Source organism: Brachyistius frenatus, unplaced genomic scaffold (assembly GCF_029030835.1).
Source record: "Brachyistius frenatus isolate BFR_SWC_R1_liver_20210118 unplaced genomic scaffold, ASM2903083v1 Contig_250, whole genome shotgun sequence".
In the NCBI taxonomy this organism is placed as follows: domain Eukaryota; kingdom Metazoa; phylum Chordata; class Actinopteri; family Embiotocidae; genus Brachyistius; species Brachyistius frenatus.
This window is the reverse complement of record NW_027210849.1, coordinates 50001-77500: the sequence shown is the minus strand read 5'-3', so window position 1 is coordinate 77500 and position 27500 is coordinate 50001. Positions and strand designations below refer to the sequence as shown.

Here is a 27500-nt window from a genome sequence, read left to right as displayed (position 1 = left end):
TGTTTTTTATCAGCAAGTGTGCAACAGGAACGAACGTGTACTGTAAGTACATCACGTGTGTGTGTGTGTGTGTGTGTGTGTGTGTGTGTGTGTGTGTGTGTGTGTGTGTGTGTGTGTGTGTGTGTGTGTGTGTGTGTGTGTGTGTGTGTGTGTGTCACTAAAACAGGACTTCCTGTTTCTGGTTTCCTCTAAATCTTTCTCTTTATCTAAAACATAAAGAACATAAAATTCTTATCATTCAAATAGACATAGTTTTTCTTTGTTAAATACAGTAATATTTCATGCAGGTTTATATCGCTTTAATATATATTATTCTAACAGAACTTAATAATTAGATCACAATGGAGAGAAATTCATCTTAATATTAGAGACAATTGTATGTTTTGTGATCTGTAACTAAAAATAAAGGGATATATATATACATTTTTCAATTAATTCCTGGTGCATCAAATCACAACATAAATCATCTCAGGGCATTTTATATAATAAAGTCAAGACAAAGACGAATGTATTCTTGAGTCCACAATGAAACAAAGTCATCTGAACAATTCTACAAATACACCCTAATGTGAATAAATATCAGCATCTTTCATGTATGAGATGATATTAAAGTTCAGAGGCGGGAAGCACTTTTGTGGGTAAATACTTCAAGTGTCGTCTCTCGATCAACATCATCACTCGAACATTAGTGATGTCACCATGGAAACCTGAAACTGGAGCAGAGAAACAGCAGATTTTGGGTCGAACGCTATAAATGGTCAACAGAGACCTTTGAAATGTTCAGAAAGTCAGGCAACGTGTTCTGATGACATCACATTTCAAGAGGGGCGGAGCTTTGCTGTCCAAGACGAAAGAAGGCGTCAGGTCAGGAGACACCATAGACATGGAGACATGTATATATACAACCAGGTGGTTTTCTTTGTGTCACCGTGAATTCGTCCCCCAGAGTCAGACTGTCAACACTGAGTTCCACCGAGACCTCCTGAGGGTCTGAGGGGTGTCAGTTAAAAAGGTTGGATGGATTATTAAAGGTTAAAGGTAGTAATGATATGTGGCCCAGACTCAGCTGTGTAGCACAACAAAATAAAACCACTTTTCGTGTTGCTACTAAATCAGTATTGAGACAGAAACAGATTTGATTATTATCTCTGTGAAAATGTTGTTTTTTAACTTCCCTTCTGTTCTCTCGGTGAGGAGACATTTGTAGTTTTTATTTTGGAAGAGTTAGGCTTTTATTTTGGAAGGGAGAGTGATGGAGCTGCTGCGGGTATTTATGCTCAGTGAGCGCAGGAGAGGGGATGGCTGCCCGGGGGGGGGGGGGATGATAGAGGGAGCAGGAGGAGGATGAATAGAACAAAAAGAGAAGGAGAGGCAACAAAGAAAGAGAGTGAGCCGAGAGAAGAGGAAAAGACAATCTTCTCTCCCGTCCCTGAGCACTTTAAGGGATGAGTTGATTTACTGTCAAATCTGCTGCTGGATTATCGATAATCTGAGCCCGGCCCCTCAATCTACCCACTCAGCCGTCGCTACGCTCCCCGGCAGAGGCCCGGACGAGGACAATAACACGGAGGGAAACGGAGCAGAGGGTGTGTTTGTTTTGTGTATGTATGTGCCCGAGATATAGACAGACGGAGGGTGTTTCTCTGCCCAGAGAATTAGAGGAGAAAAAAAAAAAGAAAACGGCCTTCAATTTTCCACCTGAGCAGATTTCAATTTACACACACGTCCCCCTCGGTGACTCCATCCTCACATTGGTGTTGACAGCGTTTAGGCTGCTGTGATAAAAGATTCTGTTTGTTTTCCATCAGTGGAAGAACACTCAGTCATAGAAGAGACTGTCTGTTACAAACCAGCTTTATGGAGAGAGATCGGACCGGTCTGACGTTTCCTCTCTGTGTGTGTGGGAGGAGCGAGGGGGGGTGGGGTGGGGGGGGGGTAGACACATGAAGATGGAGGCTCAGCCTGCACAAAGTGCTTCATTTAGCAGAAGCAACGCCATCACATGTTGGAAAGTAGAACTGCAAAAAACCAGGACACACGTCATACGATGGATTATCAAATATTGGTCTGCTCCTGTTTTAATTTGTCTCAACTGTTATTTAATCAGCAGAAAGAAAGGAAAAACAGGTTTGATTATTTATTGTTTCAGTAATTCTTCAAACACATCAACCAGATACAGTGCATCCGGAAAGTATTCACAGCGCTTCACTTTTTACACATTTTGTTATATTGCAGCCTTATTCCAAAATGGATTAAATTCATTTTTTCCCTCAAAATTCTACACACAATACCCCATAATGACAACGTGAAATAATTTTTTTTGAAAGTTTTGCAAATCTATTAAAAATCAAAAACGAAAAAAATCCCATGTACATAAGTATTCACAGCCTTTGCCATTACACTCAACATTGAGCTCTGGTGCTTCCTGTTTCCACTGATCATCCTTGAGATGTTTCTACAACTTGATTGCAGTCCACCTGGTAAATTCAGTTGATTGGACATGATTAGGAAAGACACACACCGTCTATATGAGGTCCCACAGTTGACATGTCAGAGCACAAACCAAGACATGAAGTCCAAAGAATCGTCTGTAGACCTCAGAGACAGGATTGTATGGAGGCTCAGATCTGGGGAAGAGTACAGAAACATTTCTGCAGCATTGAAGGTCCCAATGAGCACAGTGGCCTCCATCATCCGTAAATGGAAGAAGTTTGAACCACCAGGACTCTTCCTAGAGTCGGCCGCCCGGCCAAACTGAGCGATCGGGGGAGAAGGGCCTTAGTCAGGGAGGTGACCAAGAACCCGATGGTCACTCTGACAGAGCTCCAACGTTGCTCTGTGAAGAGAGGAGAACCTTCCAGAAGGACAACCATCTCTGCAGCACTCCACCAAGCAGGCCTGTATGGTAGAGTGGACAGACAGAAGCCACTCCTCAGTAAAAGGCTCATGACAGCCCACCTGGAGTTTACCAAAAGGCACCTGAAGGACTGTCAGACCATGAGAAACTAAATTCTCTGGGCTGATGAAACAAAGATTGAACTCTTTGGCCTGAATGCCAAGCGTCATGTTTGGAGGAAACCAGGCACCGCTCATCACCTGATCAACACCATCCCTACAGTGAAGCATGGTGGCGGCAGCATCATGCTGTGGGGATGTTTTTCAGCAGCAGGAACTGGGAGACTAGTCAGGATGGAGGGAAAGATGAATGCAGCGATGTACAGAGACATCCTTGATGAAAACCTTCTCCAGAGCGCTCTGGACCTCATCATACTCAAAAAGACTTGAGGCTGTAATTTCTGCCAAAGGTGCTTCAACAAAGTATTGAGCAAAGGCTGTGAATACTTATGTACGTGTTATATTCTCCTTCTTTATTTTTAATAGATTTGCAAAAATTTTAAACAAACTATTTTCACTTTGTCATGATGGGATATTGTGTGTACAATGTTGAGGAAAAAAATGAATTTAATCCATTTTGGAATAAAGCTGTAACATAACAAAATGTTTAAAAAGTGAAGCGCTGTGAATACTTTCTGGATGGACTGTATATCTTTCAGGGCACGCACGCACACACGCACGCACACACACACACACACACACACACACACACACACACACACACACACACACACACACACACACACACACACACACACACACACTCACTCACTCAGTGTCTGATATCTTTCACATTGATCTCCACATGTCTCCTGGGTGAGTTTGACAGCATCAGTGACGCCCTCTCGTTCTCATTAATATGGTTTCTGATTGATGTTAGTTTAACTAACTGGAAGATAAACAGTTTTTTTTTCCTCACTCAGCAGAAATGAATCCCAAATATCTCGATCGCCCCCTGGTGGCTGGTTGCTGTATATGTCACAAGCCCCGCCCCTCAAAGTCTAGCTAGCTTAGTTGTTTATTTAAATCTGATTTTGAGTTTTACAGACTCCACACACAAAATAAAGGTTTGACTTTCTTTTTCATATTCAGGCAGAACAATTAGGAATTCATGAGAGTGTTTGTTTTATTATTATTATTGCAGTATTTACTGTGAATGTTTTGGAGGTGACTTTGTTGGAGGGAGAGAAAGCCAGATGAGACGATGTCTGACTGTCCCCCAGAATCAAATCAATCCGTTACAGGACGCCTGAGTTATTGTTAATAACCTCTCATTAACCATCTGAAGGCAGAGAGGGATAAATTGCCTGGGTGACATATCTCTGACACTAATTAATTAATTGATTGATTACTTTTATTCCTTCACTCCTGTTTTCCATGACCAAGAGACCAAGGTCCAAACACCTGATTTACATTTTGCAGGACAGATGATCAGGAAGGAACTCGTTTTGTGTTTCAGCTGTGAATCTGTATATTCTTCAAACATCAAACAATCTGCAAAGAAATCACTAAAACTACATGAGAGGAGCAGATTGGATGTTTGAGAGTTATGAATGGAATATTTAAAGGTGTGTTTTAGAGTCACGTCCACTCCTCGTGTCTCCTGACAGAACAGAAGCTGCTGAACCTGATGCAGCGACACGTCACGTCGCTGTGGTTCAGTCAACCTGTAATATCTTCTATGAAATCACATTTTGTGTTCATGCCACAAATTGTCCATTTTGTCTTTACTCCTGCAGCGTTACTGTTCACTCCAGGCTGATTAAACGTATTGTAACTTTACTGAAATGTGTCCCGTGTGATGCTGAAGACTAACTCCTGCTGGCCCCGCCCTTTAACAGGTGGTGTATAAGAACAACGACATCCGCCTGGAGTTGTCTCGCCTGGCCCGGATCGTCGACCCCAAGATGAAGATCCAGGGCGAGGTGTCCTACAAGTGTGAGAACGTGGCCACGCTGGACCCCATCTCCTTCGAGACCCCGGAGGCCTACATCAGTCTGCCCAAGTGGAACACCAAGCGGATGGGATCCATCTCCTTCGACTTCCGGACGACGGAGCCCAACGGCCTCATCCTCTTCACGCACGGAAAACCGCAGGAGCGCAAGGACGCCGCCCGCAGCCAGAAGAACACCAAGGTCAGTCCACGAGCCTCCGACCAATCAGAGCTGCTTTCAGAGATGAATTCTGCAAATATCAGAGGATCAGAATCCGTTTATTGTTTATTATTGAATTCCTCATCGTGACCCTTCAGATTGATCACGTGAACATCTGAGGGTCGTTTCCTTCCAGATAAAAACCACTTCCTTGTTCAGAAGAAGTTACTTTAAGTCTTCGCTGCCACCTCCTCACGTCTCCTCTCGTCTGTCTGTGCTGCAGGTGGATTTCTTTGCGGTGGAGCTGCTGGACGGCAGCTTGTACCTGCTGCTGGACATGGGCTCCGGGACCATCAAGGTGAAGGCCACCCAGACCAAGGTGAACGATGGAGCCTGGTACCACGTGGACATCCAGAGAGACGGACGCTCAGGTCAGTGAGGACAAGTCGACTCAAGCTCAACGTCAAATCTATAAAACACAAATACTGTTTGGAAACCACTGAAGCTGTGTTCTCCACTGAACCCTTTATTGTGTCTTCAAATGATAATGCATGTATTTTTTTCATCATTTAATTAATGTAACAAACTTAAGTGTGTTTCAGCCGTCTTAAAATAATGTAATAATAAGTATAATAAGTACCTTCGGTAGTTATTGTAACTTAAAACCTGTAAAAAATACAACAAAAGCTTTCTTGTGTTCTGATCAGGATAAATAATAATAGATGATAATAGATATAATAATAGATGATAATAGATGTAATAATAGATGATAATAGATATAATAATAAATTATAATATATATAATAATAGATGATAATAGAGATAATAATAGATGATAATATATAATAATAGATGATAATATATATAATAATAGATGATAATAGATGTAATAATAGATGATAATAGATATAATAATAAATTATAATATATATAATAATAGATGATAATAGAGATAATAATAGATGATAATATATATAATAATAGATGATCATATATATAATAATAAATTATAATATATATAATAATAGATGATAATAGAGATAATAATAGATGATAATATATATTATAATAAATGATAATATATATAATAGATGATAATATATGTAATAATAGATGATAATATATGTAATAATAGATGATAATAGATATAATAATAGATGATAATAGATATAATAATAGATGATACTAGATATAATAATAGATGATATTAGATATAATAATAGATGATAATAGATATAATAATAGATGATACTAGATATAATAATAGATGATATTAGATATAATAATAGATGATAACAGATATAATAATAGATTATATTAGATATAATAATAGATGATACTAGATATAATAATAGATGATATTAGATATAATAATAGATGATATTAGATATAATAATAGATGATAACAGATATAATAATAGATGATACTAGATATAATAATAGATGATATTAGATATAATAATAGATGATAACAGATATAATAATAGATGATACTAGATATAATAATAGATGATATTAGATATAATAATAGATGATACTAGATATAATAATAGATGATAACAGATATAATAATAGATGATACTAGATATAATAATAGATGATAACAGATATAATAATAGATGATACTAGATATAATAATAGATGATATTAGATATAATAATAGATGATAACAGATATAATAATAGATTATATTAGATATAATAATAGATGATACTAGATATAATAATAGATTATATTAGATATAATAATAGATGATAACAGATATAATAATAGATTATATTAGATATAATAATAGATGATACTAGATATAATAATAGATGATAACAGATATAATAATAGATGATACTAGATATAATAATAGATGATATTAGATATAGTAATAGATGATAACAGATATAATAATAGATGATACTAGATATAATAATAGATGATACTAGATATAATAATAGATGATAACAGATATAATAATAGATGATACTAGATATAATAATAGATGATACTAGATATAATAATAGATGATATTAGATATAATAATAGATGATAACAGATATAATAATAGATGATACTAGATATAATAATAGATGATACTAGATATAATAATAGATGATATTAGATATAATAATAGATGATAACAGATATAATAATAGATGATACTAGATATAATAATAGATTATATTAGATATAATAATAGATGATAACAGATATAATAATAGATGATACTAGATATAATAATAGATGATAACAGATATAATAATAGATGATACTAGATATAATAATAGATGATAACAGATATAATAATAGATGATATTAGATATAATAATAGATGATAACAGATATAATAATAGATTATATTAGATATAATAATAGATGATACTAGATATAATAATAGACGATAACAGATATAATAATAGATGATACTAGATATAATAATAGATGATAACAGATATAATAATAGATGATACTAGATATAATAATAGATGATAACAGATATAATAATAGATGATACTAGATATAATAATAGATGATAACAGATATAATAATAGATGATACTAGATATAATAATAGATGATACTAGATATAATAATAGATGATAACAGATATAATAATAGATGATAACAGATATAATAATAGATGATACTAGATATAATAATAGATGATAACAGATATAATAATAGATGATACTAGATATAATAATAGATGATACTAGATATAATAATAGATGATACTAGATATAATAATAGATGATAACAGATATAATAATAGATGATAACAGATATAATAATAGATGATACTAGATATAATAATAGATGATAACAGATATAATAATAGATGATACTAGATATAATAATAGATGATACTAGATATAATAATAGATGATACTAGATATAATAATAGATGATACTAGATATAATAATAGATGATACTAGATATAATAATCCTGGTTCCATCACGGTGAACGTGCCTCCCTGATCTCTCCTCCTCAGGCACCATCTCGGTGAACAGCCGGAGAACTCCGTTCACAGCCAGCGGAGAGAGTGAGATCCTGGACCTGGAGGGGGACATGTATCTGGGGGGGCTCCCCACCGACCGCACCAACCTCATCCTGCCCACCGAGCTGTGGACGGCGATGCTCAACTACGGCTACGTGGGCTGCATCCGCGACCTCTTCATCGACGGTCGCAGCAAAGACATCCGGCAGATCGCTGAGGCTCAGAACGGCGCCGGCATCAAACCGTCATGCAACAAACAGCCGGGGAAGCAGTGCGAGAGCTACCCGTGCAAGAACCGGGGCGTCTGCAAGGAGGGCTGGAACCGGTTCATCTGCGACTGCACCGGCACCGGATACTGGTCCCGCACCTGTGAGAGAGGTAAGACTGAAACACTGGAATCAGACCGACTGGAGGAATCAGCTCACCGGACTCAAACTGAACCTCATCACTAAAGTTTCAGTTTAAACGGTGATCAGAGGCTGGAACCTCCTGTTTCATTCAAGTGATGCCAGTTCATCTGGGATTCAGGGGTGTGCCATATCATTAGGTTCACAATAATACTGGTATATTATGTAATATGGTGATAGTGGTGATACGTAATGATGTGGAGCCTCTTCCAACCCAGAGGTCGGCTCCAAAAAGCCTCCGGCTCCATAGACTCCCATTCAACTTCTCTCATCAAATCCAAAGTGAATAAAATGTGTCCATCAGTTATCTCGGTGTTGTTAGCTAAAGTCACTCCTTCTTCTTAGTTTTCTGGAGGTCCATCTGAAAATAATCCCTCATTCATTAGAAAAGAAGATTCAAGAAGACCTGTTTTTGGGGGCGTGTCTGTTTGATTGACAGGCCTGTGGTGCAGTCAGGTTACAGCTATCGGTGGGCGGGACGTAGTATCGTCAGGTTTCCGATCAGATCGGTCAGATCCACCGCTGGCTCCTCCCCCAGCTCGTCCAAATATGGTCACTTCCTGCTCCGAACCGCTCCGAACTAGCAAAGATGGTGACGGACAGAATCTGAACTGGAGGTTGAACCTGGTTTCTGATTGGATAAACCCAAAATCTCTGCTGACCCTTGACCTTACATTACTTCTAATCTTTCGTTTGTCTTTTATCTGTTTCAAAAACTCCCAAATAAATTTCAGAAATGCAGCATAGCACGTTAACAACAGTAGACTGGAGTCGACTGTTTTACGATTACAGATCATGGTTTTGGTAAAACACGATGTTTCCTGTCTGTCCTCTGCTCACCTGCCTCCTCACACACCTGCCTGTCAGTCAGAGCCTCCTCTGCCCTCCTGACCAGCTCCCATCATGGAGTCCAGCCCGTTTAATAAAGACTTGAAAACTAATTTCCACATCCCTAACCTCCACAAATTGCTTCTACTGCTTTTTAGCATATCAAATAACAGCTGTGTGATCATATCTCCGTCTGTACTCGTCTTCCTCAGTCTTCATCCTGTAAGCTGCTGGATCATAATTCCCCTCCGTCTCATTTTTACTGCTGAAAAGAAAAGTTGCAGGGCAGCAGCAGGTCGATCTGATACGGGCCGCACGATTCACCTTGAATTAGTTTTCAAGAGATATTCTATTGAAATATTTCAGTATAATTACCAGCAGACTATCAGAGGCAGGATATTATAATATAGTTTTCATTAACACCATTATTTGCTTTCTAAATGTAGATGAATTTGTGAAAACGGATCCTTTATGTTGGATTTACTTCAGGTCAGTTTTAATATGACGATTATATTAATGTGAATTAATATTAAGAAAGATTCTATTATCCTGAAGTCTCTGAGAATCAGGTGTTATTGATTAGAAATCAGTTGTAACACTCACTGTGTGTGTGTGTGTGTGTCTGTGTGTGTGTGTGTGTGTGTGTGTGTGTGTGTGTGTGTGTGTGTGTGTGTGTGTGTGTGTGTGTGTGTGTGTGTGTGTGTGTGTGTGTGTGTGTGTGTGTGTGTGTGTGTGTGTGTGTGTGTGTGTGTGTGTGTGTGTGTGTGTGTGTGTGTGTGTGTGTGTGTGTGTGTGTGTGTGTGTGTGTGTGTGTGTGTGTGTGTGTGTGTGTGTGTGTGTGTGTGTGTGTGTGTGTGTGTGTGTGTGTGTGTGTGTGTGTGTGTGTGTGTGTGTGTGTGTGTGTGTGTGTGTGTGTGTGTGTGTGTGTGTGTGTGTGTGTGTGTGTGTGTGTGTGTGTGTGTGTGTGTGTGTGTGTGTGTGTGTGTGTGTGTGTGTGTGTGTGTGTGTGTGTGTGTGTGTGTGTGTGTGTGTGTGTGTGTGTGTGTGTGTGTGTGTGTGTGTGTGTGTGTGTGTGTGTGTGTGTGTGTGTGTGTGTGTGTGTGTGTGTGTGTGTGTGTGTGTGTGTGTGTGTGTGTGTGTATAGCAGTTCATGTTCTGCACTTTGGATCTGACTTTAATTTGTCTGAGAAAGTAAAGATCACATGACGAGTTGAGTGTCAGCTGAGGATGTGTCACCGGTCAGAGAAGTTGACCTCAGCTGGTATGAACATGGTCTTTCACCCTGATTTCTAGAGAGGAGTCCTAATGGACACCTCTTCAGCTCAAACAGGTGACATCACGAAGAGTTCGTGGCTCTCTGATGGTTCAAGTCATTTTGTTTTTTAATGCAGATTCTGCTTTTAGCGGCACGTGGAGTTAAAGAGACGATAGAGGAGGCACAGCGTCACCTGGATGAATCTTGTTTGTGTGGGAGACGTGGCTTCAGGAAGGACTGTTGATAGCTGCAGCATCGTGATAATTACATTCAACAAGCTGGGAGGTGCTGCTGTGGATCTGAATGTTCTGAGCCAGATAAACGGCGGTCCAACAGAGAAGGTGCTGAACGATTCGCCTCCTGTCTGGTTCAGTTCTGTTAGCTCACGGGACCTTTAAAAAGCTCTGAAATTTAAATTCAAAGAGCTCAAAACAAACTCATTTGACTTATTTTTCTCACACATAATGTTGGAAGATGAAAGTTCTCACAGAGTCAGTAGAAGACGGCTCCACATGTTAAATACCGTTCATAAGCTTGATCGTGGGAGTGTTTTCTGTTTTGTTGGTGTCGCTAACTAAACTGTTTCTGGGTTTAAGTGTCGGACAGAGCAGGAGGTCTCTGAGGTATCTTAATGTCACATGATCACCTCCTCCTGGCGCCTCAGCAGGACACGGTCAGTCCGTGTCAATCCTTTGGGCACACTCTGCTCAGACATCATTACGCAGGCGCACACACGCAGATGCATCAAGAAATATGACATGTCAGAGTTAATCTGACAGCCCTGCTCACAGCCGTAATGAGAATTTAAATTGTGTTTATTACAGCGCGCCTGTAATCTGACACCTTGTCAATTAGACATCGGTGCATCGGCGTCGCTCTGACCGAACATCATTACATGAGCAGCTGAGCATGAGGACTCAGGTCATGGATGTACGGAGGCTTTTAGAGCCCCTGATGATCATTAGTATTATTATTATTGTTATTATTATTATTATTATTGAAATGCACACGTTGGAACAAGATAAACTGATAAATGAGACACAACTTGTGCTTTGAACTGAACCAGCAGTTTTATCCTGTTTCCCGTCTTTGTGCTCAGCTGAATCAGTTTCAGGTGATACTCCAATTAAAGGCAGCGAGCTCGTTAAAAACAGGATTTTCACCTGATGTTCGTTAGAAGTAGATTTGTGTGTACGTACAAGAACAGGAAGTTTAACGACAAGAACAACCTGCTGGCTTCAAGGTTTTCAGCTGTCAAGCAGCTCTGTTTCATGTCAGTCTCAGACTCCATCAGTCTGGAGGGGCCTGTCTGACTGTCAGTCACCCTCCTCCAGACCGTCCTTGCAGACAGCCGGACTGTGTCTCCCCCCGGTGGCCACGTGGTGGAACTACACTCTCCTCGTCATGCAGTTAAACCGAACAGAGGACGTTTGGAGGACACGTAATGCCTCAGCATATTATCAGATCATTTATCATATTAAGTCAGTGTGACAGGACAAATAAGCAGCTGTGATTGATGCCAGCGGAGTGAGAGGAAACAGCGAGCAGCTCGGTTTCTTCAGCTCGGGACGATCGCTGGACGAAGAGGAAAAGTCTTCCACCATCACCTGTAGTCTAACGGAGAATCATGGGAGTCCTGCTGTGAGCTGTTATTAAGATAATTACAGAGTTAAAGGAAAAGAATTAAAGTCACCCCAATGAATAAGCTTTTAGAAAAAAGGTGTTAAAATAACAGCAGATACAATTTAAGGTGTCTTTTCATTGGACAGTGAGTCTGAAACTGAATCAAACCTTTTTATAGACTTTAATGATAAAATTATGCTTTTTATGAATGAATTTACAATCTCTGTCTTTTTCTGTAAACACACAAAGCAGCAGCAGCAACAGTCTCTGCAATTTTACTTATTTTATAAAGGGATGTATTAGAGTATAAAGTGCATTAAATAAATGAGGATTCAGTGAGAGAAGTAAAAAGTACCACATTCAAAATCAATATTTGATATTGATCTGTTTTATTGAGTGACAGGAGACCTGCAGCTGATCATGCTGTTAGTGAATGGAAATTAAACATGTTCACAGATCACATGGTTCCACCTGAAGGATGCTTAAAATTAAATATATTAAATAATATTAAAGGACTTTTAGACATATTTTAATTGGATTGTTTTTACTTTTTAAAATGTCTTTATTCTATTCACATTTTCAAACCTTATTCCATCCAGCTCCTATTCAACTTCAACTTATTATTATTATTGACTTTTATTATTACAGATTTTATCTCTTTAATGCATTTTACTTTGATCTATTTTTAGTTCCTTAATCTAGTTCTTATTTCACTCTATTTCGTTACTATTTTGTTGACATATTTACAGATCTCATCCTTTTGGTTTGAAGGTTTAGATTGAACTCTTGTGAGGAGGTGAGCAGCTGATGAAGACCTTGTCTGGTTTGGTGTCAGATGAATCAGATTCACCTTCTTCTCTGTAGTCGATGGCAGCTGAAGGTCTCTTTCTGTGGCGCTCCACCCACAGCAGGGTGTCACGGCCGTTCTGGAGTACAGAGAAGTGTGTCAGCCTCTTTCCTGTCAGATGAGGACATGGACTATAAAGAGTCGTGTCTGGATGACTAATTCAACAACTCCTGCAGCCAAATAAATGAGGCGAAGCTGTGCGGCTTCATTCTTGGCAGGAATTACCTGCTGGCAGTAGAAGCCCTGATTTTATTGACAAGTGCAACAAGTGCAGAGTCGCAGGTTGTCGTGGGCGACCTCCGAACACACCTGACACGACGGTTCGTGTGGTCATTAAATAACAGATGCACTCAGCCAATCACATCACAGGGATGTATGGAGAGACACTCCTCCAGGAAATCTTATTGTCAGTAACATTTGGAGCAGCATGATGGAAACACAATAAAACTTGATATCTGCTGCGACCGCTAAGGTTTCTGACAGTTATGACGTAGCAGAGTTGGTAACGAGTGCATTTTAAGAATAAAATATAAAACGTAGGTTGGAGAGCTGCAGAGATGAGGTTTGATGTGCAGGTTTATTACTGATGTTTCTCCTGCAGCCTTCAGATCACTTCAGACACGACGGACTGAAGGATGAAAGTTTTAATGCAGCAGAAAGCAGCAGCTGTCTCACGTGTTTCCAAAGAAACCGTCTTCCTGGTTTTAACAGGATGAAATGCATCTCCTGACTCAGCTGTTTGAAAACAGTTTGAGGACTTCAGAAAAGTAAAAATGGAGGAATTATTACATATTTAAGAGGTTTTTTTTGTACTTTAGGTTTGTGCCCCAATAAAAGAGTTATTAGAAGTTGGGAAGCTCCAGTTCAGCGCTGCTGTTTATTAACTCATCTATTTCACAAGATGTCTGAGATAAAGGACTTTAGATTAATGTCTGATGAAACCATGTTGAGGATTCTGAAAGATGTTTTTCATGTTAAATACTAATTTCACTTCAAGTTATTGAAGACTGCTAACATGGTCCTGCAGTGTCTCTGCTCAACACAGTAGATATTTATATCTGCTGAAGGCAGACGACACTTTATCTGTGATTGAAAACCATATTCAGGATTCAGTAAATGCAAGATAATAAAAACAAGAGAAATACCGGATAAAAATATAAATAACAAGATGTGAGGAGGACAGGCAGCAAACAAGTGCACTGTGTGTGTGTGTGTGTGTGTGTGTGTGTGTGTGTGTGTGTGTGTGTGTGTGTGTGTGTGTGTGTGTGTGTGTGTGTGTGTGTGTGTGTGTGTGTGTGTGTGTGTGTGTGTGTGTGTGTGTGTGTGTGTGTGTGTGTAAAATGGTTGCACTGCAATGTTTCTTTATTTTTAGGACTAAACCACCAGTTAGTTTTAGTTTTTTCAAATGTCTTTATACTTTTAATCTCTGGTCTAAACTTAATAGATATCAATTAAAACAATATATTCTTAATAGATCTCAATAAATAACATTTAATGATGTTGAGCTCACGATATTAAATATCATGGAACTAAAGGTTTAGTTTGAAGTCGTATCATTATATATGATCGTATATTGTGTGGGCGGTTTGTGTGAAGACTTCTACGTGAAGCCAGTTTCAGATAAAATACTATGAGTTCAAATGACGGCAGTGATATTAAATACAGATAAATACTATTTTCTCCAATTTCCACAGAAATCTTTCGGGCAGATGTTGGTTTGCGTGCACCCTGAACGTCCTTCAGGCTCATATTGTTAAAACAGAGTCCTCAGAGTTAATACCTACAACAAAGACTTGTTGATGTGTTTGTTTGACATTTGCTCAAAGAAGTGGGTAACTCCCGTTGTGACTGTCACCTCGTCTCCACCCTGACGGCCGTGTGCTCCTCCGTCTCCCCCACAGAGGCCTCCATCCTGTCGTACGACGGCAGCATGTACATGAAGGTGGTGATGCCGAACGTGATGCACACGGAGGCCGAGGACGTGTCGCTGCGGTTCCGCTCCCAGCGGGCGTACGGCCTCCTCATGGCCACCACCTCCAGAGACTCGGCCGACACGCTGCGGCTGGAGTTGGACGGAGGTCGCGTCAAACTCACGGTCAACCTAGGTATCGTATGCCCCCCTCCCTCCCCCCCATCTGCCTCCACACCTCCACCTCCACCGTGAGATGATTTACTGCTGAGCGGTAACGTCTCCTCTCCTCTCTTTATGTGCTCAGTCTTCATCAGTGACTCATCACTGCAGGTTTCTTTAGGACAGAAACAGGTTTTATCTTATTGCATGAGTGTTAATGCAGTTTGTGCTCACATACAGCCTGAATAGATATTTACTGGATAAAATCTCACAAACAAACATAAAGTCACATCCAGGTTTCTGTTTTTAACTGCAGAGTACACGTTGTGATGCAGAGTTTGAGGGTCTCTAGCATCTCCAGCTGATAAAGTTCACTGACCTCCATCACGAGCAGGATATCAGAAGACTTGTATTTCTCACTAACGTCATCTCTAAGTCTCATCTCTGTCTCCTCCCTGTTGTTCTGGGTGTGTTTTTTCTTTTCTTTGCTGATGATGTTATCTTTTATGGATCTCTGTGCATTTTCATTGTCCTCCTCCTCCTCTTTTTCTTCTTTTTATTTTTTCTGTTTACCTGTCAACTCCATTTCCCATCATGCTTTGTCAAAAGATGGTATTCACCCCTTCAAAGGCCTTAAGCCTGCGGCCCGTCAGGCGAACAGCCCGAGAACAGAGCCCAGCAAAACCTACAGCTGGCTGCGACCCCAAACATCCTGCCGACCCTTCGAGTCGTGCGTGAAACACGTGACCGTTAAACACGAGTCACAAACCTCCATTCAGATGTTTCAAATGCAGTATGTCTTGTAAATAATATGTCAGAGTAATAATAGAGTTAGCAGGCGTTAGCTGGTGTATAAAGTCCCATTAAGATCCATATTTCACTAATTATATTCATTCATAGAAGACATACTTAAAATTATAGTGAAAATATGTGCAGTTCTGATTGGCCATTGCTCATATGAATTAATCCAAATAATCTGTGTAATTTTAAGTGTCAATATTTCTAGTTGTAGCGTGTGACGTAGCGTAGCGCCACCTTCAGGATCAGAGTAGTTCTGTTGGGGTTCCTGTGCCTCTGCATGGTGCTGGTGCTGATTGGATCGCGGCTGTTTGCTCCCACTTTTCTGTTGCGGTTGACGACACATGAAACCAGCAGCCACATGGTGACCATCCCTCGACGTGCTCACGGCTCATCTCACACGGCCTCCAAAACAATCAGCTCTCAAACCAAATCACTCGGTTTTTATTCACTTTTCAAAGATTTGTGGCTCTAAAACGAACGACCGCTTCCACCTGATTGGTGCAGAGGCGTCGGAGCCAGAGACTTTGGCTTTATTAATATCAATACTTCAGTCTAAAGTCAAAGCGTCAGTATGGGGTTGGAACAAACATGTAGCTGCTACTGCAAGTGGCCATTTTACTATTAATAATAATGAATTTAAACTCTGGTAAGAAATAAAAGAGAACAAATCCATACTTTGTTTTATTAAGTTTTAAATGATATTGAATCACATATATCTGTTTAAAGTGTATTTCCTGATTATTTGGCCTCCAGTTGGATATAAAAGGAATAAAATGGCCGCCGTCCTGCATGTGTACGTCCCCGGAAGGGTGGACTTTTTGTTTTTGGATGTCTGCAGCAGTAACCTTGAAGGATGCAATTTCATCTGTCATTTATTCTTCCCCATCTAGACTGTATCAGGATAAACTGTAACTCCAGTAAGTTAACACTCAAGTTTCATTTTGCTTTCTCTGTTGATGGTATGTTGATGTTGTTTTCTTTTAAAAACACAGCTGTATTTAATGAAATGCGAGTCACGGACCTCCTCCGTTCTTTTTATTAAAGCAGTGACGTGGAGGAGGAGTTTGATCAGATGGTTTGATGACCCATAATGCAACAGGAGGCCACAGATATAGACTCATTTGTACAGAAGATGTTTTACTTTGAGGTTTGAGCAGGAAATGACCTCATCATCTTTTATTATAAGTGATTAAACATCTGAGAGCAGTTTATTTGTAGCAGGAAGATACTTAGAATTTCTTTCATTTTTTATTTTTTACTTTAGATCGATTTTAGTGGTGCAGAAGTTGTTTGACACGATCTACCTTTGTAATGGACCTTAACTCTGAGCTCATTTTAATCCTAAATACTAGCAGCTAACACAAATGTGTGACGAACCTCCTTCCGCTTAATAAATTGAAAGAATGAATAAAGTGTTTGAAGAACCGACGCTCAGGTCGACCAGAACCTCCCAGTGTTTCAGTACGTGTGTTTACATGGCTGTTTGCTTCAGGGAAAAGGCAACTGACAGTTTTCACATATCATTACAGACTTCACTCAAATCTCATGAATAGTTTTACTTGACTGACATTTCATGACGATTTGTAATAGACTCAAAATAAAAGACACTCAATTCAACATACTGTAAATGTTGATCAGCACACCGCAGGTCACTATGACAACCAAACATGCTGACACCTGATTATTTAGGTCTGTCGACACCGTCTGAATTCAGCTGTAATTGACAGTGAGACTCAGATATCAGTCTTGATTCATCCTGTTTTAGAAAAAGAAGAAGTTATTTTTCTTCTTTTTTGTTAAATTAATATTGTTTCCATGAATGATTTTGCATACATTGTGTGCACTATGGAGTCAGTGCAGTGTGTATTCCTGTCGGCGAACTTGAGCTCACAGAAGAGAACATAGATGTTGTCTTTAAACAAGTCATAGATCAAAAATACGAGAGACAGGTTGCGAAAAGGGATGAAAGAGTTACAGTATATAAAACGTCTGCAGCGGTTTTAATTTCTCATTATTTTGGCTTTCAGCTCATTATTGCAGCTTTTGGCTTCTATTTCATGGTCAGGAGACAAAATGAGGGAAGAACAGAAAGTAAAAGATTTCTATCAGCTTGTGACGATTAGAAGTCATTTTCCCGACTGCAGTTGCCCTTCCTCTGATCAAACTGTTTGAGAGCCACAACTCTGATCTGCAGTATAATAATCTGGAGTATTATAATAGCACAGATATGAAGTATTCTGTATATTTTCACTGTGTAATTTACTGACTGAACCAAACCTCTGTTTCCCTAAAGGAGTCAAATTATAGTTTGAAATCTACTTGTAACATAATTTCCAAGCTCCTGAGCGGCTTGTAGAGTTTCTGTCAGTGATGTCGGACTGACCGCTGGGAAAACAAAGGTTTGGTTTGAGGCTCAGGATGTCGTTAACTTTGTGACTGACCGTTGTTCTCAGGCAAGGGACCGGAGACCCTGTATGCCGGGCAAAAGCTCAATGATAATGAATGGCATACGGTGCGTGTGGTGCGCCGCGGCAAAACCTACAAGCTAACGGTTGACGATGATGTAGCAGAAGGTACTTACCTGCATCACCTGGACATGTTGTTAGTGTGTCAGCGCCCCCTGCTGGGGTCTGTGTCCTTAGACAGTTGCAGTGTGTAACAGATGTAGATATGTTACCGTTAGTGACAGTTTGCATCCATCTAATACTGTTAATGTAATTTTCTCCTTAAATCAGCCCTCCTGTGTTAGTGTCAGACAGTGTTCTCTTTTCTTTTGGTTTTTTGTCTTTCTTTTCAACCCATCCCCTCCACCCTCCCCGTCTGCAGGACAAATGGTGGGCGACCACACTCGGCTGGAGTTCCACAACATCGAGACGGGCATCATGACGGAGCGCCGCTTTGTCTCCAGCATCCCGTCCAGCTTCATCGGTCATCTACAGAGTCTCAGGTAGACTTACAGTACTTTCAATTTATTTCATTACATTTTTTTAATCATCTTTTATTTCTGATTAGACTCAAACGACAATGTAACAAATCCAGAGTTAATTATTAACCCCATCCTGGAGCTCTACAGAATGTATTTTGCCTCTGGACCTTTCAGCGTATCCGTGTCTTTTTCCCAGACTTTGTACAACAGCTTTGACCTCCCTCTGTTCTTTCCATCCCTCAGATTTAACGGCATGCTCTACATTGACCTGTGCAAGAACGGTGACATTGACTTCTGTGAGCTCAACGCTCGCTTCGGGGTTCGTTCCATCATCGCCGACCCCGTCACCTTCAAGTCCAAGAGCAGCTACCTGAGTCTGGCCACGCTGCAGGCCTACGCCTCCATGCACCTATTCTTCCAGTTCAAGACCACCTCCCCGGACGGCTTCATCATCTTCAACTCCGGAGACGGAAACGACTTCATCGCTGTTGAACTGGTGAAAGGGTACGTTTTATTTTGAAAGGACACTTGATAACTTTCTATACGTTGAAATCTCAAAGGTTTGGAAGTAACATGATTTTTTTTCAGCTGCAAAGCCAAAGTAAATGTTGGACTTACATTCGTCAGGTGGATAAAACTGCAACACCACATGAATAACAAGGTTTTAACAGTAATAAACGGGAAATTAAAAGATGATGACATGGAAGAATTATTTGGACTTTCTCAGGTGCAGTGCAAATGATAAATGATAAATGTTTTTCATCCTGTCAGAATAAAATTTCAATTTGTTTGAGACAGAACAGCTTTCCAGTTGATCTCCAGGATCTCACATATATTCAGACATGAAATCAGACCAAAGACTCCACACTGGATTTAAATCTGTCCTGAGAAGACAGGAACATTTTTATACAATATAGGTATTTAGTTTTCTCTTCTACAGAATAAAAGACCCAATTAATGCAATAAAACAAAAGAAAAATCACTTTGCTCTTCCTCACTGACTGAAATGAACTCCTGTTTTTACCTCCTCTCCCACCTTTGTATCATTTGTTCCCTGCTCGGCACAAAAATAGGAAAATCAGGAATTAAGGAAACGACAAAGTTGTCACAGAGCTGCTTCTGAATTAAATTTGTGTTCAAGAGTCAAAACGGTTTGCAACAATAATTTTGTCTGCACCGGTCGGATTACACATGATATAATTCTCTGCAGACGTGTTAAAAGGTTACATTTTCTGTTATTTGTAAATGTTCAAAGTTGTAAAAACTGAGATGAATTCATATAAAAATGCTCCCTGTAAGAACTTCAGTCTTTGCTGAAGCAGTGAGACCTGAACTCATGACTGAACTCACGTCAGGTCAGTTCTGCAGACACACAAACAGTTGTTAGCAGTTTACACTTTGAACATGTACGAGTATGTTTGTGTACATTAGTGACATTTTATATTCTCTATATTATAGAAGTAATTCTGCCAGACAAAGTCTGGACGAAGTGACTGTTTAAAGGACCGATAGAAGATAAATAACCATTTTTTTGAGCTGTAATTATGCAAAAATCTGCCTTTCGAAAAACGACCTCTGTAAGTCTCTCTGTCTTTCCTCTCTCAGATACATCCACTATGTGTTCGACCTCGGAAACGGACCAAACCTCATCAAAGGGAAAAGTGAGCGGGCGCTGAACGACAACCAGTGGCACAACGTGGCCATCACCAGAGACAACAGCAACACGCACACGCTGAAGGTCGACGCCACGGCCACGAGTCAGAGCATCAACGGGGCCAAGAACCTGGACCTGAAAGGTACGCTGAGGACAGGTCACATGGGTTCAGGCAAATACACTGGTGGGCCTAAAATGATGTCCAACACACACCAGAAGGTGTAGGTTGAGGATGTAGGATGTAGGATGTAGGGTGTAGGGTGTAGGATGTAGGATATAGGATGTAGGGTGTAGGGTGTAGGGTGTAGGGTGTAGGGTGTAAGGTGTAGGGTGCAGGGTGTAGGATATAGGATATAGGGTGTAGGGTGTAGGATGTAGGGTGTAGGGTGTAGGGTGCAGGATGTAGGGTGTAGGATGTAGGGTGTAGGGTGTAGGGTGTAGGATGTAGGGTGTAGGGTGCAGGGTGTAGGATATAGGATGTAGGGTGTAGGGTGCAGGGTGTATGGTGTATGGTGTAGGATGTAGGGTGTAGGATGTAGGGTGTAGGGTGCAGGGTGTAGGGTGCAGGGTGTAGGGTGTAGGGTGTAGGATGTAGGGTGTAGGATGTAGGGTGTAGGATGTAGGGTGTAAGGTGTAGGGTGCAGGGTGTAGGATATAGGATGTAGGGTTTAGGGTGTAGGGTGCAGGGTGTAGGATGTAGGGTGTATGGTGTAGGATGTAGGGTGTAAGGTGTAGTGTGTTGGATGTAAGGTGTAGGATGTAGGGTGTAGGATGTAGGGTGTAGGATGCAGGGTGTAGGATGTAGGATGTACGGTGTAGGATGTATGGTGTAGGATGTAGGATGTATGGTGTAGGATGTACGGCGTAGGATGTATGGTGTAGGGCGGTGTAGGGTGTAGTATATAGGGTGTAAGATGTAGGGTGTAGGATGCAGGGTGTAGGATGCAGGGTGTAGGGTGTAGGATGTAGGGTGTAGGATGCAGGGTGTAGGATGTAGGGTGTAGGATGCAGGGTGTAGTACATAGGGTGTAAGATGTATGGTGTAGTACATAGGGTGTAAGATGTAGGGTGTGGTATATAGGGTGTAGGATGTAGGGTGTAGTATATAGGGTGTAAGATGTAGGGTGTAGGGCAGTGTAGGGTGTAGTATATAGGGTGTAAGATGTATGGTGTAGTACATAGGGTGTAAGATGTAGGGTGTAGTATATAGGATGTAGGATGTAGGGTGTAGTATATAGGGTGTAAGATGTAGGGTGTAGGGCGGTGTAGGGTGCAGTATATAGGGTGTAAGATGTATGGTGTAGTACATAGGGTGTAGGATGTAGGGTGTAGTACATAGGGTGTAAGATGTATGGTGTAGTACATAGGGTGTAAGATGTAGGGTGTAGTATATAGGGTGTAGTATATAGGGTGTAAGATGTAGGGTGTAGGGCGGTGTAGGGTGTAGTATATAGGGTGTAAGATGTATGGTGTAGTACATAGGGTGTAGGATGTAGGGTGTAAGGTGTAGGGTGCAGGGTGTAGGATATAGGATGTAGGGTGTAGGGTGTAGGATGTAGGGTGTAAGGTGTAGGGTGCAGGGTGTAGGATATAGGATGTAGGGTGTAGGATGTAGGGTGTATGGTGTAGGATGTAGGGTGTAAGGTGTAGGGTGTAGTGTGTTGGATGTAAGGTGTAGGATGTAGGGTGTAGGATGCAGGGTGTAGGATGTAGGATGTACGGTGTAGGATGTATGGTGTAGGATGTAGGATGTATGGTGTAGGATGTACGGCGTAGGATGTATGGTGTAGGGCGGTGTAGGGTGTAGTATATAGGGTGTAAGATGTAGGGTGTAGGATGCAGGGTGTAGGGTGTAGGATGTAGGGTGTAGGGCGGTGTAGGGTGGTGTAGGGTGTAGAGACCTGATGTTAGAGAAACTCAAACAGCTGATCTTTCCTGAAGGAACTCCTCTGCAGCTCCTTCAGTCATCAATCAAACATTCTTCTTCTGTTTGAAGTCCTTCAGTTTCAGATTTAATCATTTTTCAGGCTAAAGTTTCGTCTCCCTCCGTAAACAGTGAAAGTGACGAGCGCAGCGTTTTCCCCAAAGTTTCCCAAAGTGACTGAAAAACACGGTGGAACGCAGAAAGAACCTAGCTGGCTCTTTAAAAACCAAAGAACACGCATTAAAAGAAGGAGTCGGTGGACACGCCCCCTTCAGCATCATGAGCCGGGACACTGGTCTCTGATTGGTCCGTCTGCAGAGGGAACATCAGCGTGGGTTCCAGGCGGTCCAGCGAGTCATCCTCTATCACGGCCGCAGCAGCAAATCAACTAGTGATTCGTTCTTTATTCTACTGTGGAGCATCTGAACTCTTTAAAATGAGTCTGGAACTCTTCACAGCTTCATTCTCCTTTTAAAGCGTTGTTCCAGCTTTTACTCACGTACTTCTACGTTTACGTTTATGGTTTTGTTACCGGGGCGACCGACGCAGCAGGCAGCATAATTTTTGTTTGTTTGTTTGCTTGTTTGCTTGAAAGGTAAAATAAATCCTCTGAAATGTTACTCTCACCTGGATAATGGACTTCAGTGGGCGTTTGAATTTGAAGTTTGATTTCTTTTTGTTGTTGTTAAGTCGGAGGACAAATCGCCGCCAGAGTTGGAACATTTCAAGACCAATTTATGGATAAAATCCCGTTTTCCCTTCAGAAGTCCCATCAGCCTCTCCTGTGCTGTCTCCAGGTGATCTGTTCATCGCCGGCCTCGGACCCGGCATGTACGCCAGCCTGCCCAAGCTGGTGGCCTCCAGAGAGGGCTTCCAGGGCTGCCTGGCGTCGGTGGACCTGAACGGCCGGCTGCCGGACCTCCTGAGCGACGCCTTGTTCCGCAGCGGGCAGATCGAGCGTGGATGTGAAGGTACACCGTCCCTCCGATCTCAGCCTGACTTAGACTCGGCCAACACAAACTCCAGCTCCAGCAGCACGTTCTTCCTGCTCAATGCAAACAGTAGCTCGGCCGGCCTGCGGCCGTCCGGCGGCTGCTTCCTGTTCACGGTGCTGGCTGCATCACTTCCTCACTGCTAGAGTCACGACAAACACTCGTCTTCATCGCCTCGTTATCGGCCACATTGGTCGTCCGCTCACCGTGCCGTCACCGTCAGGTTTTATCAGTCAGAAATACTCCCAGGTGCTCTACTTTTTTATCTCTTATGCTTTTGTACTTTTTTTCTCCTGAATGATGTGAATGTTTTAAACGTTATAACTGATAAATAAAAGTAGACTGAGAGCTTCTCCTCAGTGCCTGGTTCAGGTGGATCGGTACAAAGACACAAAGAGGACATTCGTTCACATCCAGAGTTCAAATCTGACCTTTAGTGACCCTTCACTAAACCCCGCCCCTCACCGAGGCTGTCCGTCCAGCTTTTTATTTTAACGCTTTAAATATGTTGTAAATAATCAGGAAATCACAAACCTGTGATCACAATAATTAACACAAATTCAAGCAATCTTTGCAACAGTCGTGGGAGTTTGCAATTTACAAACTTTCCTGCAGTTTTTCTGCAAAAAATGTGGTGAACAGAAGCTCTGCTGAAGGTTTTACAGCATAAAGTAAGACTTTCAAAATAAAACCGACTCCATTACCAAAGACAGCTGTTCATTTCCAATCATTAGGCTCCGCCCCCTCTCCTCTCACCATCAAAACAAGCTGCTGCTAGTTCACCACAAGAACAGGAAGTGATGAGGTTTGTGGGAAATGTGGTCTAATTAAAATGAGGAACATGTTCAATGAGTTTTGTCCGCTTCCAGCTGGAAGAGACTGAACTTGGTTTTAGTGTTGAATGTGATTTAAAGCATGTAAAGCTCTTATTCTGAAGGCAGATGTGTTCTTTGTTCTATATTCATCACAGACGCTCTGTTTTGGAAAGATTCCTCACTTGAGACTCTTTTTATCCCTTTGAGCCCCGTGATGCTTCTCTAAGTTCAACACAGGCAGAAAAACACGTTACAGGTGGAATATATCTGATGTGCAGCAGGATTATTACCACAGGAAGTCACCACAAAAAAACATCACATTTCTTTCCACGATTAATTTCTGCGATTTTACAGCAAAAAACTCATTTAAACTCCATAAATTACGCCACAAAATGAAACATCACAACAATCACAAAAAAACTCCCGGAGGGAGTGACTCATGATTCAAACTGGCAGAAGTTGGATCTTTCACTCACTTTTCTATGTTCACTTTGGATCTTGTGGATTCTGCAGATTCAATTAGTTTAACTCCCAGTTCAACTTTCAGAAATCTGCATTTGGTGGATAAAGTCAGGAAACAGTGTCGTGTTAAATCTGTGCAGGATAACGATGCAAAACACAAAAACAAAAATAATGCCCCGAAACCTGCGACAGTCTTCCCCGTGTGACCTCTGGAAATCCTGCTTTTTATAGCATCAACATTTAACCCATAAAATACTGCAGTTCAGATACTATCACCATGACTACACAGCGTCTATAAACACTTAGAAATGAATCATTAATTAATGCAGTTAAAACAGAAGAAAGTAGATTTAAAATGTAAGAACACACGGTCACATTTACAGATGTGCAGTCTGTGTAAACAGCTGTATTCTGTTCAAATAAGAAGAGTAACTGTCCTGTCGGACATCAATGGGACCTTTTGTCCAGCAGTTTGTTGCTTTATTATGAATTATAAACAGACAGTTTCTGTTTGAAGGTCCGGGTTTAGCAAACGGTCGATTTCTATGAGTACAAAGTAAAAAAGAAAGTGTACCGACTAAAACACGAGTTGGACGTGCAGGTTCACGTGACCTCCACGTCCAACAGTTTGTTCACAAAGCAGAACTTGCCAAAGGTTTTACTCCGTTTTGTGTTCACGTCCTGGTTGCTCCCGTCTCTTCTGGAGCGACATCAAAATGGGCTTTTGAAACATTTTTCACAAGCAAGCAGACGTCACTGTGGACAAAATGTTTCCATTTCCTGTGCAAGTTGTGCTTTTTTTGTTTTTTTTGTGGCTGTTTTCTTTTTTCTGTCATCCTCTCGAGGTTCTGGGTCATCCTCCACAACCTGTTCCTGTCTGCATGGACCTCATTGTCTGTCCAGCAGCTCGTTGTTACGCCTGCCATATCATCCAGTCGGACATTCAGTGTACAGTATGTTGGTTTTTTTAAGAGCTCCATGTTAGACTGATGAATGTGTTGCATTTCATTTTAAGAAGAAGAATCAGCGCTGTGTGTACTGAACTGTTCTTCATTGTACTGTATGTGATGCTCATTTATTTTTCCAAATAAAATCTCATCAATCACAGTCTGTTGATCTTGTCCATGGCATTCTGACGTCTCATTTTTTACGTGTGCTTGTATGATTTTTGTATAATTTTCTTTATTTTGCCGACTCATCATGATCAGCTGAAAGTCGGTGTAAACTTTTTCATTACGAGCTTTCATCACAGCGTCAGCGAGCCTGCATCAGAGCCCATTTGTGATGAGTTCAGGTTGGAGCAGTACCGCGTACGGCCAGTAGAGGGCGGCGCTGCACAGACGGAGGTCTCATAAAGAAGCAGTTAGTGAGTGTTGGAGGTTCTGTAGAGGGAGCCGGACCTGCAGGATGTTCCTTCATTAAGTCAGTCAGAGTTTTAAAACTCCTCGTCCTCCTCCGACACCTCATCAGTTCTCTCGACCACGAACACCTCGTTTAACAGAGCAGCTGCATCCATTCAGCAGGTAAGTCTGCAAACATTTATTCAAATGAGGTCAGATGGATCAGCTGCTTTCTTATTGTGAAGTCTTAAATTCTCCTGCTGCCAAAAAAATGTGAGTTCACTGAGCAAGATTTAATTATTATTTACGACACTGTAACCCTGAGTTAGGAAAACTGAAATAGAAAAGCTACTTCAATAAACTAAACAAATTATATTGAACCAACTGTTTATTAACAATGAAAATGATTACACATTTCTTTTACATTTTTTTCAGTTTTCTCGTTCATTTGACTCGATGAATTTAAAGCTGCAGCTGTTTAAGACATTTTCTTTTATCAGCGTTTTAGTACAAAGACAACATGTAGTTCCAATTATCTACATAATAAATGTACAAGGACATAACACAGTAATAACCCTATTTATGGTTGGTATTATTTATATTATTGTGTAAAGAAACAAATCCTGAATGGACTTCTCAACCTAGAGTTTGTAGTTTTGTTGTTCAGATCACAACATAATTATTCTAAATCTGATTATTTAAACTGTAAATATAATAAAATAAAATTCATACTCAACCTCCTTTTTAGTATCTTCTGAACTGTCGCATTTAGATAAATACAACACTTCTGTCATAATTAAATAACCTGGACAAACTCACATGGACAAGAAGAAGAGTTTTATAGTCACTTTCAAATTTAAAAATAATTCAATACAAATGTAAAACTGTTATGAATGTCCAGATTCAAAATAATGTATATGAGTTGGTAAAAGTTGAAGAGCACATTCCATCTGTTTACAGCGCAGGACTTCACTTTGGATGTTTTGGGGGAGTTTACAGAACAATGTTTTCCTTCCTTTAGTATCAGTGAATATTTTAATAATTGTCTCATCGGTGTCAAACTGGAATATTTTCCAGTGTGAAGTTTTGTTAAAGGATTTAAATATGCGTGTCTGTGTTGTGTTGTATGTGTTGTGTATAAAACACAACACAAAGCAGTTTAGCACATAAATTGTGTTTCTTACGACACTTTGTTGATTATTGCAGCGTGAAACATGGATTGTTAATAAAAAAAGAAAAAGAAAGTTCTGTAACTGGGAAAAACAAAATGTTAAATAGTGATTTTTTAAATTTTTTATTGTAAAACAGAGTTTTGTGCAGCACAGTGAGTGAGAAAGTTATTTTAACGCTGCAGTTCTTCACACATTCATACATGTACAGAAATCCATTCACAGCCAGAGAGAAGACGAGGAGTTCTGGGAAAATGATCGTTCTTGTTTTTAAAAAGAAACGAGTCTTTGAGTCTGAGTCCAGATCGAAGTCCGAACAGAACCTGAAGGTTCTGCTTACTGAAGACGGGTCTGCCTCCTGTATTAAACCCAGCTGTGTGTGTATGTGTGTGTGCGTGTGTGTGCGTG

General features: G+C 40.6%; 1 protein-coding gene across 6 annotated transcripts in view; it reads left to right on the top strand.

The window, feature by feature from the left end:
• Positions 1-27500, top strand: part of nrxn3a (neurexin 3a) — a 146159-nt gene that overhangs the window by 83756 nt on the left and 34903 nt on the right. For 5 of the 6 annotated variants that reach the window (XR_011311936.1, XR_011311935.1, XM_069720764.1 and 2 more), the window contains exons 8-17: positions 4737-5030; positions 5272-5419; positions 7973-8356; positions 14840-15043; positions 16701-16727; positions 18264-18383; positions 18637-18757; positions 18980-19240; positions 20342-20532; positions 23112-23285. Coding sequence is in view for 4 of the 6 variants with exons in the window: in XM_069720764.1 (XP_069576865.1) it covers positions 4737-5030; positions 5272-5419; positions 7973-8356; positions 14840-15043; positions 16701-16727; positions 18264-18383; positions 18637-18757; positions 18980-19240; positions 20342-20532; positions 23112-23285 (1924 nt within the window). In the remaining 2 variants the exon portion in view is untranslated. The remainder of the gene's footprint in view (positions 1-4736; positions 5031-5271; positions 5420-7972; positions 8357-14839; positions 15044-16700; positions 16728-18263; positions 18384-18636; positions 18758-18979; positions 19241-20341; positions 20533-23111; positions 23286-27500) is intronic. The other variant, XM_069720765.1, reaches the window with a different exon arrangement.